At 50.5% G+C, this 15,304-nt stretch overlaps 2 protein-coding genes across 3 annotated transcripts in view; one reads left to right on the top strand and one right to left on the bottom strand.

Moving 5' to 3' along the window:
• Ccdc22 (coiled-coil domain containing 22) overlaps positions 1-5,292 on the top strand; it is a 13,606-nt gene extending 8,314 nt beyond the window's left edge. Inside the window, exons 7-17 of the mRNA XM_005352773.2 lie at positions 952-1,146; positions 1,846-1,908; positions 2,019-2,138; positions 2,598-2,717; positions 2,801-2,917; positions 3,019-3,120; positions 3,204-3,311; positions 3,575-3,670; positions 3,855-3,914; positions 3,998-4,072; positions 4,454-5,292. Coding sequence (XP_005352830.1) covers positions 952-1,146; positions 1,846-1,908; positions 2,019-2,138; positions 2,598-2,717; positions 2,801-2,917; positions 3,019-3,120; positions 3,204-3,311; positions 3,575-3,670; positions 3,855-3,914; positions 3,998-4,072; positions 4,454-4,567 — 1,170 coding nt within the window. The 3' untranslated portion in view covers positions 4,568-5,292. The remainder of the gene's footprint in view (positions 1-951; positions 1,147-1,845; positions 1,909-2,018; positions 2,139-2,597; positions 2,718-2,800; positions 2,918-3,018; positions 3,121-3,203; positions 3,312-3,574; positions 3,671-3,854; positions 3,915-3,997; positions 4,073-4,453) is intronic.
• A 251-nt stretch (positions 5,293-5,543) lies between these two features.
• Positions 5,544-13,711, bottom strand: Foxp3 (forkhead box P3). Of its 2 annotated transcripts, XM_005352772.2 has the most exons (11): positions 13,508-13,711; positions 12,877-12,981; positions 12,643-12,781; positions 11,703-11,790; positions 11,520-11,624; positions 10,683-10,770; positions 10,487-10,567; positions 7,090-7,240; positions 6,390-6,466; positions 5,878-5,979; positions 5,544-5,718 (listed from the first exon to the last, which is right to left on the bottom strand). In XM_005352772.2, the coding sequence occupies exons 1-11, from the start codon at positions 13,709-13,711 to the stop codon at positions 5,575-5,577; spliced, it is 1,284 nt and encodes a 427-aa protein (XP_005352829.1). In that variant the 3' UTR covers positions 5,544-5,574. The 2 variants fall into 2 exon arrangements, with proteins under 2 accessions (XP_005352829.1, XP_026638130.1); XM_026782329.1 differs by lacking the exon at positions 12,877-12,981.
• Positions 13,712-15,304: the final 1,593 nt, after the last annotated feature.

Genomic DNA, 15,304 nt, shown 5'->3' with positions numbered 1-15,304 from the left:
CATCCATCCATCCATCCATCCATCCATCCATCTATCTATCTATCTATCTATCTATCTATCTATCTATCTATCTATCTATCTATCCCTGCCACACTGGTTACCATGTTTGCTTGTACTTTCTCTCTCCCTGCCCCATCTTCTGGTTTTTTAGGGGAGATTTGAGACAGGGTGTCACGATATAACTTAAGCTGGCATCACAATTTACAGTCTCCTTGTCTCTGTCTCCTGAGTGTTAGGACTACAAGCATGTACCACCATACCCAGATACTGTTTTTTCTTGAAATTCACAGGAATTTTGAAGCATAAATATAGACAGATTGTTCTAATGATTCTTGTCTTCTAGTCTTTCTTCTATTTCCTTTTAACTTTCCCCCTGTATTTTAAAGCAAATCTCAGAGGTTGGAATGTAGCTCCATGGTAGAACACTCTCCAGACATTCACAGGGCCCTGGGTTCCATGTTCAGGATCAAATCTTAGTAAACCCAAACTGCCACACAATTTCCACTCCTAAGTACTCAAGATGATGAGTCATTACTCACAAGAACATTTTTATGTAACCCTTGTGCCATTTTTATACTGAATGAAATTAATGATTTCTTCGTGCCCTTCAGCACTGAAATGGTTTCTGTTCTTCTCTCTGTTGCTTATCTCCCTCTGTCTTGAACTCTGACCCTTTTTGACCTGGTACTCTACATTCTGTGTCTTTGCTGCCTACCATCCTTTCCGTCTCCTTCTGATCTGAAAGCCCCAGGTTCACTTTTCTCTCTTCTCACATTCTGCAGTGTGAGGAGTGAGTGGGTAGAGAAATGCTACCCACTGTGGAGAAAGGCACCCCTCTGTCCTTGGGGAGCTCCTAGGCCAGTAGGGCAGGGAGCTGCCTTGGTGAGAAGGCAGGGTCCTAGGGAGCAGCAGGCCCCTATGCCTTCCTCTTCCCCTGTCTGTTCTTTCCAGGAGGATTCCCGGGCTGCACAGCAGCGACTGCACAAACAGCTGGCTGAACATCTGCGTCAGAGCTGGGGCCCAGTTGGAGCCTCGACACAAGTCCGAGACCTAGGAGAGATGCTACAGGCCTGGGATGCTAGGACTACAATGAGCACCCCCAAAGGCTCCCGCTTCACCCATTCCGAGAAGTTTACCTTTCATCTGGTAGGTAGGCCAGAGTGGACAGGGAGCGTGCCTTGAGCGTTGCTTTCCGTATTAACACCACCGTATTCCATACAGCTTCCCCGTGCCCACTGAGTAGGCCTTCCATCTGGGAGACAGTGCCCAGAGGGCTCCCCTAGCTTCTTGGGACTTGAGTGGAGAAAGGGCAGATAGGTGGTGGGACTTGTAAGGGGGTGTGCAGTGCTCCCAGCACAGATCCCATCTTTCCTTTGGTAAACATATTTCCTTTGGGAACATCTCTTTTCCTTGGACACCCACTCAGAGGAATGCCTGCTTTTCTCATGGACATTTTGGTCAGGGTGGTTACAGGGTTGGGGTGGTTACGGAGTTGGGGGTAGTTATAGGGTTGGGGTGGTTAAAGGGTCGGAATGGTTACAGGGTCGGGTGGTTACAGGGTCGGGTGGTTACAGGGTCGGGTGGTTACAGGGTCGGGTGGTTACAGGTTGGGCTGGTTACAGGGTTGGGGTGGTCAGGGTTAGCCTCAGGAAGGTTTCCTTGTGGTCAGCCACTCTAATCTGCAGTTACAAATGGTGTTTTATTCTCCTGTAGTCACAGTCTGAAAACTGTCACTGGTTGAGCAGACATGGGTACAGTGTTTGGGGGTGCTTTGGGGTTTGAGGCGGAGCTGTGAAGGCTGGGACCTTGTGTGACTAACAACCAGGCTGCTACTTCTATCCATAGGAGCCCCAGGTCCAGGCCCCCCAGGTACCAGATGTACCAGCTACCTCCCAGAGGCCTGAACAGGTAAGGGGAGAGAGAGAGAGAGAGAGAGAAAGAGAGAGAGGGGGGTCAGCCAGGCTATTGCCTGTCTTCTGGACTTGGTGGCTCCACCTAGACTGGCCTATGCTTCCCAGGACACACGGGCAGCTCAAGAGCAGGAGTTAGAGTCCCTTCGGGAGCAGCTGGCAAGTGTGAACCACAGCATTGAGGAGGTCGAAGCTGACATGAAGACTCTGGGAATCAACCTTATGCAGGTAAGGGGCTGGGAGAGTGACCTGGGCTGGATCAGGTCAGAACTAGGGCCTTGAGAGCTGATCTGAAAAGGTCTGCAGATGCCAGGCTTATTAATGGAGGATATTAAGGATCTCTAATATTCTTGAAGGTCTAGGAGAATTTGTGGGGCCAAGAAATATGTTTAATTAATGGCTTGGTGGACCTATAGGGGTTAGAGGCACATTTGGGCACCAGTCAGGCTTTGCAGGGGGGCATAGCAGTTATGGGCATCAGTGGAGTAAGATGGGTCTGTATGAGCAGGGGCTTGCAGGGCTTCTGAGGGCTTCTGGCTGTCAGTATGGAGCTGAAGATCCTGAGGCCTGTAGTAGATAGAGGCCATGGAGTGATCTTTGAGGCCTTGAGCTGGGTCAGGGCCATAATGGGCTCACTAGGATTATGAGCTGTATATATGACTGGGAGCTTGGCTGTGAGTATACCAGGTGGAGACCGAGTGTCGACAAAGCGAACTCAGCGTGGCTGAGCAGGAGCAGGCCCTACGCTTGAAGAGTCGGGCGGTGGAATTGCTGCCTGATGGGGCTGCCAACCTCGCCAAGCTGCAGGTGGGCTGGGATTGGGGTTGGGCCGAGAGCGGTGGGGTGAATGGATCTAGCCTGTTTTGACATATTTCCCTGACTCCTGCCAGCTTGTGGTGGAGAGTAGTGCCCAGCGGGTCATTCATCTAGCGAGTCAGTGGGAAAAACATCGGGTCCCGCTTCTTGCTGAGTACCGGCACCTCCGAAAACTCCAGGATTGTAGGGAGGTAGGTGGTGGAGTCCTGGGCTCTGGACGGAGATGTACTGCCTGCACTGGGGGCTGTTTCTGAGCTCTTCTCACTGCCTTCTGTCTATGGGTTCCTGGTAGCTGGAATCATCTCGAAGGTTGGCAGAAATTCAGGAGCTACACCAGAGTGTTCGCGCAGCTGCAGAAGAGGCTCGCAGGAAGGAGGAGGTCTATAAGCAGCTGGTAAGGCTGATTTTAGGGGCCCTGGGCTGTAACTGGGGGTGGAGTGTGGGGCTTGGGCTCATGCCTGCCATGTTCCTGTCTAGGTGTCAGAGCTGGAGACTTTACCAAAAGATGTGTCCCGGCTGGCCTATACCCAGCGCATCCTGGAGATTGTGGGCAACATCCGGAAGCAGAAAGAAGAAATCACTAAGGTGTGCCACTATGGCTCTGATGGGTGGATCACAGATCACATGGGCAGACAGGTGTAGGGTAGTTACACAGGGACTTTATGGTCTCTGGTAGGCAGAGCTGCTTAGGTACACTCCAGCACATAAGAGGCACATACAGTATACCCCAGACACCCCAACACAGTGATGCAGGCCCTGACTGGATGTAAGTGCAGGCGCATGAGTACCATCGCTAGCCAGCCACCGTGCCCCAGACATGGACTGATGGCTGCCCTGATTTCTGCCAGATCTTGTCGGACACAAAGGAACTTCAGAAGGAAATCAACTCTCTCTCTGGGAAGCTGGACCGGACATTTGCAGTGACTGATGAGCTTGTGTTCAAGGTATGAAGGGGGTGGGGAGGGGGAGGGCGGGACTGGGCTGTTGCCTATTGCTTGGGCCTAGCTTTTCTCTGAGGAGGGGTGAAGGCAAAGTGGTAGGAAAGAGTGGTGGGTCTAGACGGGGCTGGCGTCATGGACAAGTGGGAACGGTTTGCTGACACGTTTGCGGTCCCTTCTGTCTTTTCAGGACGCTAAGAAGGATGACGCTGTCCGGAAGGCTTACAAATATCTAGCTGCCCTGCATGAGGTGAGGGGAGCCATGTGCCTGGTGGACTGGCTGTGGAGGGCTAGCACAGGCACAAGCAAGCCTTGCATTCTTCTTGTCTCTAGAATTGCAGCCAGCTCATCCAGACCATTGAGGACACAGGCACTATCATGAGAGAAGCTCGAGACCTTGAGGAGCAGGTGAGATCTGGGAACAGGAAGGGGAATGGAGGCAGACCAGGCGATAGTTCCTTGCTTTACACTGAGAGTCTGCAAAACCAGACAACTGAGAGCTAGAGGCTCAGCCATGGGGCCTGTTGTGTCTGGGACCTGGAGCTAGCCAGTCGTCTACTCTGAGCCCTGGCTTCTAGCTTGAGGTTCCTCATGCCTAGCTCCTAGAACCCATGGTAGAAACTGTGACTTTAAGTGATGGGAAGGACATCCACAGAGGTCTGATGATGGGAAGGGACCGGCTACTGTTACAGGGATGGGGGAGCACAGAGTAATGCAGTAGAGAGGTAGCCAGCAGGGGCTGGGAAATGGGCCCTGCATACTGAAGATGTGTGCATTGTGTTGTCTTAGATCGAGACAGAGATGGGCAAGAAGACTCTGAGCAACCTGGAGAAGATCTGCGAGGACTACCGAGCCCTTCGCCAGGAGAATGCTGGCCTCTTGGCCCGTGTCCGGGAGGCCTAGAGGCCTGAGGGAGGTCTCCTCGCCACAGGCAGAAATTTGGGGGTGCTGGAGGCAGTGCCCAAGCACTGGTTCTAGCACTTCCTTCCGTTCGGCCTTCGCGTTCTCCTGCTGGGATCTTAAACCCAGATGCCTGCTTATCGGGTCCCATCTTTGATCAGGGTGATTGTCTAGCTTGGCCACAGTTTATTAGATGGGCACTGGGGGCCAGGGGCCTTCTATCCCAAATAAAAGAGAAGTTCTTCTGTGGTCCACGCTGAGGCATGGATTGGGGCTTGGGGTAGAGGACTGGGGTCAGTGCCAAGCGAGACATGGGGTAGATTTTGATGAGTCAGTGTGTATTCATGGAACTCAGGAGATACAGTGGAGGGGGCTGCATGTGTGTACATGTGTGAGTTCTGACAAGCTGTGACTTGATATTTTGGGGCATGGCATGAGACTGTGTATTACTAGTTATGCCTGTGTGGTTTTCCAGGATACAATCCTGAAGGTTTCGGTGCTGCTGTTGTGCAAGGGTCTGCATATGTGTGACAGTTAGTGCCCATGGTTCCCGATGTGGCTGTATGAGTCAGTAGGGCTGCAGTCACGTGAGACTGCAGGATTATGCAACTTTGAGGGCAGGCGAATGTACCAAGGCAGGCTCTTTGTGTTTTAGGGTTTCGGTTGAGTCCAGGAGACAGGCTTATGACTGTGTGTCTATGTCATTTTTCCACTTGGGAGTGGCCAAGGCAGGCTGTATGTATAGCTGGGTCTGAGGGCTTTTTGGCTGAAAAGCCTGTCTTGGGGCTAGGTTGGGGTAGGGGCTGGGCTGGGATTGGTGTCCCTCAGCCTTAAGGCGGAAGATATAATCCAGGAGGGTAGCTAGATAGGGAGCAGAGGCCCTGGCAGGCAAGACGGCGGAAACATCATTGCCTGGTCTCTGTAGATATGTCCAGGACTTGCCTCCTTGCCTCCACAGCCTCCGGTTTATGTTTTGGCCCCTGTCCATCTTCCTTTTCTTGGTTTTGAGGTCAAGGACAAGGATTGGAGCACTTGCTGGGGCGTTGGCTCCTCTTCTTGCGAAACTCAAACTCATCTACGGTCCACACCGCTCCCTTCTCACTTTCCACGCGCACAAAGCACTTGTGCAAGCTCAGGTTGTGGCGGATGGCGTTCTGTGGAAAGGGGGGTCAGGACCCCGGGCAGGGATGGGGTGGACAGTCAGGCAGTGAGTTCAGCAGACCTCAGCACTGACCTGTCCCTTTCCCGCGTGTGTCGCCCAAGGTCACTCACCCTTGGAGCCGTCCCAGCCCCCACTGTACGGAGGTGCTCACCTTCCAGGTGGCCGGGTGGTTTCGGAAGTAGGCAAACATGCGTGTGAACCAGTGGTAGATTTCATTGAGTGTTCTCTGCTTCTCTGGAGCTTCCAGGATGGCCTGGAAGTTGGAGTCAGGTGGAATGAGCAGGTTTCCTCAGAACTGTGCCTGAGGTGGGGGGGGAGCCTACTCTAAGCTCTCTGCCTGGGATAGGTGTGTAGTTGTGGGTCAAGGGAGGGGAGGGAGAGGGAATGGGATGAGGCGTGGGGGCAAGGGTGAAGTTAGTAAAGGGTTGGACAAAGGAAAGGATAGTCTCTAGTGTCACAATTTGGCTTGTACTGGCCTGGCTTGTGGTAGTTTTTGGTTCAGAGATAGATCTGGGGTGAAGCTATCAAGAAGGATCACATCTTTGGGCTTCTCAAAGCTGAAGTTTGTTAATGCAGGATTCCACTCTCGGTGCGGAGAGATGCAGCAGCATAGGAGACAAGTACCCCCACCCCCAGCTGTGAGGTCTAGGCTGCCCTGCTTACCCATCGGATGAGGGTGGCGTAGGTGAAAGGGGGCCTCATGTTATGGAACTTGAAGTAGTCCATGTTGTGGAAGAACTCTGTCGAGGGTTTGGAATAGATCAGGCCCCGTGAGCTCCTCACACCTTGCCCTACCTTTGTCTCCACACTGAGTCCAAGGCCTGAAACCCTGCCATTAGCACCAAGGGTGGAGGGGGTGTCTGTGATCACACACAGGTACTATTTGCGGAGTGCCTGCCCGGAGCTGACTCTTGGCACCGCTCTTGCCCAAACAGCTCTCCCCAGATTAAAAAGAAGTCAGGTAGCTTGCGCATCAGTTCAAGTGGTACAGCCAACATGACACCAAAGAGTTATTGTCCCTGGTAAGTCCACAGCCCAGGCCTGGCAGGTGGGAATGGATTGGTTGGATGAATCCACTTGCTTCCCCTTGAGGCAAGGAAGAAGGGAGGGTTCTTTGGAATTAACTAGGTCCCTCCCTCATGATGACCAAATGAAGTAGCACATGCCAAGGTGAGGCATGGCTCCAGTCCCCAAAAGACACAGGGCTGGAGCTATGCATTTGTAACCATTGGAGGATTCTCGGCCTAATTTATCAGGTGCATTTTCCTCCCAGATGCTGGTGGGGGTGTGAGGGGAATGGGGAGCTCCTTTGTGCTCCCCTGACACCAATGGGGTCATCAGACAGGGTGCAGAGTACACTGACCTGGAAAGGTGCTGTTTCCATGGCTTCCCCAGAGGTGCCTCCGCACTGCAAACAGGCTGTCGGAAGCCTCCCGGGGTCCGGACCAGGCTGGGAGAACACTGCCCTGCGCGCTGGTGGCTACAATGCAGCAAGAACTCTTGTCCATTGAGGCCTGGGTGGATTTGGGAGAGAATAGTGGTTGAGAGGCTTAAGCTTTAAATTTCATTTTCTCCTTTTCAAAATTCTTTTGTATTTTTATTATTAAACTTATTTTTGGACAATTTTGCACATGTCTGCAATACATACAGAGCACTTTCACCCTACTTCCTCTCCCTGTAGCTTCCCGTTTCCTCCCCACAAATCTTGCCCCTATTCATGTCTATTTATTTTGTTCAGAAATGATTATTATTAATTCTTAGAGATGGGGGTCTTACTATGTAGCCCTAGTTAGCCCAGAACTTACAGAAACTTACCTGCCTCTGCCTCCTGAGTATACCCCCATGCCTTGTTTATTCATTTTATTTGTGTCTTACTAAATTATTTTTTCTGATATAGTCTCACTATATATTTCTGGCTGGCCTTGTACCTTCCATCCTCTTCTCTCTACCTCTGGTGTTCTGGGATTATAAGTGGGTGTCACTACAAAGTGGCTGCTATTTTATTTTATATTTTGGTTTTTTGAAACAGGGTCTCTCTCTGTACTCCTGGAGCTCACTATGTAGACCAGGCTGCCCTCAAATTCACAGAAATCCACTTGCCTTTGCTTCCCAAGTTCTGGGCTTGAAGACATGTGCTACCACACTGGCTTTCCATTTTACTTTTAAAAATGTTTGCTTGGTTGTTTGCTTGTCCACCCATCTGTTTGTCTGCCTGCCCACCTGTCCATCCACCCATCTGTCCATCTATCCATCCATCTGTCCGTCCATCCATCCATCCATCCATCCATCCATCCATCCATCCATCCATCTGTCCATCCATCCATCCATCTGTCCATCCATCCATCCATCCATCCATCCATCTGTCCATCCATCCATCCATCCATCCATCTGTCCATCCATCCATCCATCTGTCCGTCCATCCATCCATCTGTCCGTCCATCCGTCCATCCATCCATCCATCCATCCATCCATCCATCCATCCATCCATCCATCCATCCATCCATCCATCCATCCGTCTCTGTATCTACTTTTCTACTTACCTATGTACCTACCTATCTATGTATCTATCTATGTATCCATCTATGTATCTATGTATCTATGTATCTATCTTATCTATCTATCTACATATCTATCTAATCTAATCTCTCTACCTATGCAGGGTCTCATGTTGTGTAGTGCAGGCTAGTCTGCAATTTACTATGTTGCACAGGATGACCTCAAACTTGGGACACACTTGCCATATCAACCTCCCAAGTGCTGAGATTACTACCTAAGCCACTACTTAGTTTCCATTTTATTTTTATTTAAAAAATTGTTTTTCTGAGGCAGGGCCTCATGTCACCCATGCTGGCCTCTACCTTATTCTGTATCATAGGGTACAGAACTTGAACTCCTGATCCTTTGCCTCCACCTCTGGAGTGCTGGGACTATCGGTGTGAGTCATTATATCCTGCTTCCATTCTACTTTTATTTTAAATGAACAAAAATACTTGATGTGTATGGGCATTTTGTCTGCATGCATGTCTGTACCACATGCGTGCCTGGTGCCTGTGGAAGCCAGAAATGTGCACTGGATCCCAGTGGAACTGGAGTTAGAGAGAGTTGTGAACTGCCCCTGGAAGAGCAGCAAGTTCTCTTAATCCCTGATCCATCTCTCCAGGCCTCCAATCCCACTTTATTTTAAAATTTGCATTTACTCATTTGGTTCTATTTATATCTCACTTGTCTCTATGTATGATGTGTGTACATCTACATGTTTGGATGTGTGTAAGTGCTGGTGCATGTGTAGAGATCACAGAGCAAGCTTGGGTGTTAGTCCTAACGTTTCACCTTGTTTGAGATAGGATCTCTTGTATGCCTCTACTTATGCCAGGCTAGCCAGCCTGTGAGCTCTGAGTTGCAGGATTCTCTTGTTTTTTCAGACAGGGTTTCACTATGTAGACCGGTCTGACCTGAATTTATAGAGCTCTGACTGCCTCTGTCTCCTCGGTGCTGGGTGCTGGATTTAAAGGCCTGTGCTACCATGCACAGCATTTTAGGTAATTCTGTTTCCACCTAAGTGCAAGGGGATTGCAGACTTGAACTACTCTGCATCCGGTGTGGGTGCTAGGGTTCAACCTCAGAGCCTTTTACTTATACGGCAAGCACTTTTCCCATTGAACATTCTCCCCAACTCTGTTTATTTGGGGTTTTTTGTTTTGTTTTGTTTTTCAACACAAGGTTTCTTTGTGTAGCCCTGGCTGTCCTGGAACTCACTCCTGTAGACCAGGCTGACCTTGAACTCACAGAGATCCACCTGCCACCCCCCTAGTGCTGGGATTAAAGGTGTGCGTCACCACCATCTGGCTATTTGTATTTTTTAAAAAAACTTTTATTCTTCTCTCATATATCATGCCCTCAGTTTCGCTCCCCTCTACTCCTCCACATCCCCTCTCCCCCAGATCAACCCCTCCTCTGTTTCTGATACAGTAAGACTGGGCACAAGGCCCTCATATCATAAACGTGGCAACCCAGCATCTTTTAGAGATGAGGTCTCTATGTTAGTCAGGCTGGTTTTGAGTTCAAGGCTTCAAGTGATCCTCCTTCAAGTAGCTAGAACTACAGATGCATACGGTGTGTCTAGTGAGGTCACTTGCAGGCTGTGGTGGCCCTCCATAAAGGGGCAGTGGGCATTTTGTTTAGAGTATAGTAGTGTGCATGCTGTGAAGCCATAGATGCTGGGGCTGGGGGTGAGCTGGGGCTGGGGGTGAGCAGGGGCCGAATTGGGATCCCCTAGTATCCAACTGTGAATTTGGAAAAGTCCACTATGTCTTCTTGACCTCAGTGTCTTTATTTCGTTAGGATGACCGTGGTGGCTCCCTGCATTGTAGTATGGGAATGGAAAAAGTTCACATCGGCCAAGTGCCTGGGACTGGGCGTGTGATGTGTGTGCTCACATGGGACCTACAGTATCCAGTGTTCTGAGGTTATTATCTTGAAATTGGAGTGTAGGGCCCTCCGTTTTCTTTTCGCAGTGCTCCCTCTGAGTTTTGCCACTGGTGCATTGGGGTTACTGTCTGCCTTCTCTGTGTGCCTATTGATCATTGCTGGGAAAAGGCAGAACATGACGTTTTGGGGTCACAATGTCAGAGGGTTTGTAAGCATATTGAGGAAGTGGCAATGGCCTGTACAGGCTGGGGCTTGCATATGAAAAGAGGTCATTTGGTCCTTAAGGGCCCCCAACAGTCGAGGTCTTCTGCCTCTGGACTTGGGGTACTCACCATAGCTGGAGCCTTTGACAGTGCCATCTTCCCAGCCAGGTGGGCCTGCATAGCACCCAGCTTCTCCTTTTCCAGCTCCAGCTGTGGGGATGTACACCAAAGTGAGGCCTCTACCTGGTCTTTCTTAGTCACCCCCTTGTCACCCCCTCCCTCCCGCAAGCCCTCCTTCCCCTTAACCACACCCTGCAGGCTTTACCTGCTGCTCCAGGGACTGCACCACTTCCCTCTGGAGGAGGCACTGCGCCTTGCCCTTCTCATCCAGGAGGTGATCTGCTTGGCAGTGCCTGAGCAAGGAGAAGGTTCCATGACCATGGTGGGTCAGGCCTCCTGGCTTGCTGTACCAACTAGACCCTTTGGGAGATTTCTCTTTAGAGTCTCAGTTTCCCTGCACTCAACCACACCCCTGTCCGTCTCCTTCTCCCACACAGACTACTTTAAACATCCGCTCTTCAGCAACTTCTGGCTTTCCAGCCTGAGCTCAGAAAGGCACCGAGAGGCAGGATGGCATTTCAGGTGGTGGACACAGCCTACGCAAAGGCCTGGCCGTACAGGAAGTACATCATTGCCAAGAGCTAGATATGATTAGTGAAAGACAGAAGGAGAAGAGGACAGATGGAAAGCCGAGGGGAAACAGCTACAGCTGTCAGGAAGAGCAGAAATTTGAGACTCAATCATGTGTGTTGCATGAGGGAAAACAAGACAAAGCAGTTAGGTGTGCGGGTTCTGGAGCCTGGCCGCCTGGGTTCATATCCAACATTCATCACACAGGACCTTTGTTAGCTTAATTGACACTTAATTCTGGTTGGCCTTAGTACCTTGGTGTATAAAATGGTGATAACTATCAGCATATACCTTTAGTATTATGTCTCATTCAAGTGAGGCAGCCTGGGCCTAGAGAAGCCCAAGATCACAGAACCGGAGGGAGAAAGTCTCAACCTTTACTACTTTGCATCCATCAGGAGGATTCTGAGTTGACATGCACGGCAGACCTTGGTTCAGATACCAGAAGCCCATGGTTAGTCAGCCTACTCACTTGAGAAACTCTTCTGGCTGCTCAAAGACCTTCTCACAACCAGGCCACTTGCAGACTCCGTTGGCCAGCAGTGGATAGGATCCTTGTGGTGCAGCCAAGAGGTTGCTGGGGATGGGGGAGTACAGGATATCAGCAGAGGGGTGGGCAGAGAGAGCGGGGTTCTTCCCAGCACTGGCAACTTACTTATCTTTCCTGGGTGTACCCGAGCGTGGGAAGGTGCAGAGTAGAGCTGGCTCCCTGGATACCCATTCCAGACTGGCTACATTGATCCCTGTGGGTAGAGATGGGGTACTTTTGGGGCAGCAGGCTAGGTTCTGTAGCTGGTCCCAGAAGGCCTCTACCTTCCTGGACCTTTGAACACTGACTCACAGGACTCTGCTGTTCCCACAGAGCAGAACTTCTGACAGAGCAGCCTAAAGATGGCCATTGGTAAGTAATGACATATTTACTAATGGCAGCCATTTGTGGTTGTTAGCATTCTACGTCTTCAAGGTTCTAAGCCTGACAGTTTTTGGAGGTTGAAGTTTTCATGACTCAGTGGTTAAGAGCACTGACTGCTCTTCTGGGGGAACCAGGTTCAATTCCCAGCATCCACATGACAGTTCACAACTGTCTGTAACTCCAGGATCCAACACACTCACAGAGACATACATGCAAAACACCAATAAAATAAAAAAAGATAATGGCCAGGCAGTGTTGGTGCATGCCTTTAATCCTTGGGAGGCAGAGGCAGGTGGATCTCAGTGAGTTTAAGGCCAGCCTGGTCTACAAAGTGAGTTCCAGAACAGCCAGGGCTGTTATATAAAGATACCCTGTCTCACCGGGCAGTGGTGGTGCACCTTTAATTCCAGCACTTGAGAGGCAGAGGCAGGCAGATCTCTGTGAGTTTGAGGCCAGCCTGGTCTACAAGAGCTAGTTTCAGGACAGGCTCCAAAGCTACAGATGAAACCCTGTCCCGAAAAACAAAAAAGCAAACAAACAAAAATGATACCCTGTCTCAAGAAACCAAAAGAAAAAAAAAAGACCACCCCCTAGACCTCCATAGGACTGTAATTCAGAAAAGTTTATGTTATGTATGTTCAAAGATTCTGTGAAGCCATAGGGAGAAAGCTGAGATGTTTACCAGGTGGCAGGCCAGGCCGGGCCTTGAGGGAAAAGACTCCAGTGGCAGCAGAAGGTGGTGGGAGGCTGATCATGGCTGGGTTGTCCAGTGGGCGCACTTGTAGTACAGGGGTCTGAGCATGCGCATCCACAGTGGAGAGCTGAGGAACATATGTACCATGGCTCAGCCTGGCTTGGGCTTTGCTTCACAGTTTTCCTGTTTATTCCCTCTTCCCAGCCTGCTCAGGTTCCATACCTGATGCATGAAGTGTGGTCTGTCCTGGAGAAGTGCCTGCAAGTGGGGTGAGGGGCCCAGTCGGGCCCCAGAGGGTGCCACCATGACGAGGGGTACTGTAGGCAGCTGGAAGGAGAAGACAGATGCCATAAGATGCTAGCCCCGCCCATCTTCACAGTTCTGTGTCCCATTCACCAGCTCTTCACTGAAGTTCCACGTGGTAGGAACTGTTAACATATCCAGTTCATAATGTGGGATCGGAGGCTCATGGAGACATTATTCACCAATGTCAAACAGTTTAAAGTGGTACAGCTGGCCCCAACACTGTCATCTTATCTTACCTTTCTGGGCTTCAACCATCTCCTCTTGTCACAGCAAAATGAGGACACAGGGCTATGCCCATGGGATCATAACAAGGTCTCCTTTTGGGACAAGAATTGGGAGGGTGGGGGAAGCCTAGATCTCTGAGGCCTGGGGAATGGGGATTTTTCTTGGCCCTATAACATCTGCATAAGTCAGACTTGCCTGGGACCCATAAACCACTTCCTGTGCCCCAGCCAGCGCCCCTCCTGCCACATGCCACAGTAAAGGTCGGCACCTATAGGCCCAGGTACCCCACCCTGCTTGCCCCATTCTGGGCCCCGGGCCTCACCTGCAGCTGTGATGGTGGCAGAGGGTTCAAGGAAGAAGTGTGGGCCCCACCTCTCAGGTCCCGGCCTTGGAAGGATCCCCCAGGACCCCTGGTCCCTAGGAGTTCTGAGCCCTTGGGTGCAGTCTTCCAGCTTGGCAAGACTCCTGGGGATGGACCAAGGGCCAAGGAAGGGGCCACGGGCTTGGCTGGCCTGGGGTTGGGCATTGGGTTCTTTTCAGAGGCAGGCTGCAGGGACAACAGTGGAATGGAGTCACATGCATTCCAGAGACGGTGTAAGATATATTCATCCACTTGAACCATACAGGTAGCCTCTGATCTGAGCAGGTGTTGGCTAGGGTATGTCACAAAGGGCCCCATAACTATACCCCAAGCCATTACACACATACAGTCTACCCTGATATGTGTATGTGTATAAAACATAGATATATGTATACAGCCCCCACATGTACGTGTCCAGCATACACCACACAACCCTGTTGTGAATGTGGGGCTATAGGGAGTCAGTTTGTGGGGCCTCAGCTTTCCAGTAGCCCATGCATTCTGCACAGGCCACAGTCTCTGCCAATTCTGCTGGGGCTCGTCTTAGATTCTCTTCTCATTATTTTATTCCAGTGACTTGGGCATGAGCTCAAAAGATTCAGCTGGATGCCACGAGAGGGAAGGTTCCAGGGAGCTAGCGGTACTAGTGAGAAGTCTATTGCAATAGTTTCAGCAAGTTGATGCTGCTGCTGTCAGCCTGGACAGTGGCAGAGGAGCTGGTAGGAAGTGGCTGGATACTCAGTCTCTTTTGAAGACAGCCAGGAAAAGTTGCTGGAAGCTTGGATGTCGGAGATGAGAGAAAGCATCAAGATGACGTCTAGGGTTTGGCATTAGCAGCTATCACACAGTGGGCATTACGAGAGATGGAGGATGGAGGAGCAGGGCTTGCAGTGATGTTAGTCAGATGTGGCTAGACGCAAAGGTAAGCATTTGATGCATGGGCAAACATGCAGGTAGGTAACTGAATTCAAGACTGCAGAGCTCAGGGCCACAGCGGGGCTTAGTTAGTCTTCTCTGGGCTTTTGTCCTGCATGGAGTTAGCGTGGCAGGTGCCAAAAAAAAGAAGGGACAGGATTTCTTGATCCAGGGCCCTTGGGAGCTCCCCAAATTAGCCACATCCCTACGTGCCCCAATCTCTGCTCCTCAAGCTTGGAATTCCTACACCATCGCTTTTTCCCTTAGCCATACCTCAGTCTTCTGTGTTCTCCTCAAACCCTACATGGTGACCCAGGCCCCGCTGGTGAGCCCCAGTAACTTACAGCCCCTGAGGGGCTTGGCTTTTGTTTTTCGGGATCTTACAGTTCTAGTCAGAGAGGCAACCGGATCTTCAAATGACTATATAATTCTACCCCCTTTTAATTAAAGGGATCCCCAGGTTCATAATTCTTAGTCTTTCCATAGCCTTGGACCTCTTTTTCTTTCTGGACAGGGTCTCATGTAGACTGGACTGACCTGGAACTCACTATATAGCCAGATTGTCCTTGAACTGTTTGCCTTTGTTTTCTAATTACTGGAATTACAAGTCACTATCCAGGCTGATGTCTCCACATCTTTCTCTAGGAAGTATGTATCCATGACTACAGTTCACAGACTCCCAGCTCTATCTATCTGCGCATGTGTGTATGCCATCCTCTTGTCTACTGTACTACATGGGTTGGGTATACAGCTTCTGAAAACAGCCAGGGGAGCACAGAAGTGTTCTGGAAGGCAATTGCTTCTTTGCTATCATGTTATAGGGATCGTCAGAACTGTGGTCCT

This window comes from Microtus ochrogaster, chromosome 10 (assembly GCF_000317375.1).
Source record: "Microtus ochrogaster isolate Prairie Vole_2 chromosome 10, MicOch1.0, whole genome shotgun sequence".
Taxonomy (NCBI): domain Eukaryota; kingdom Metazoa; phylum Chordata; class Mammalia; order Rodentia; family Cricetidae; genus Microtus; species Microtus ochrogaster.
Note: the sequence above shows the minus strand (reverse complement) of the source record. Positions and strands in the feature narration are given on the sequence as shown.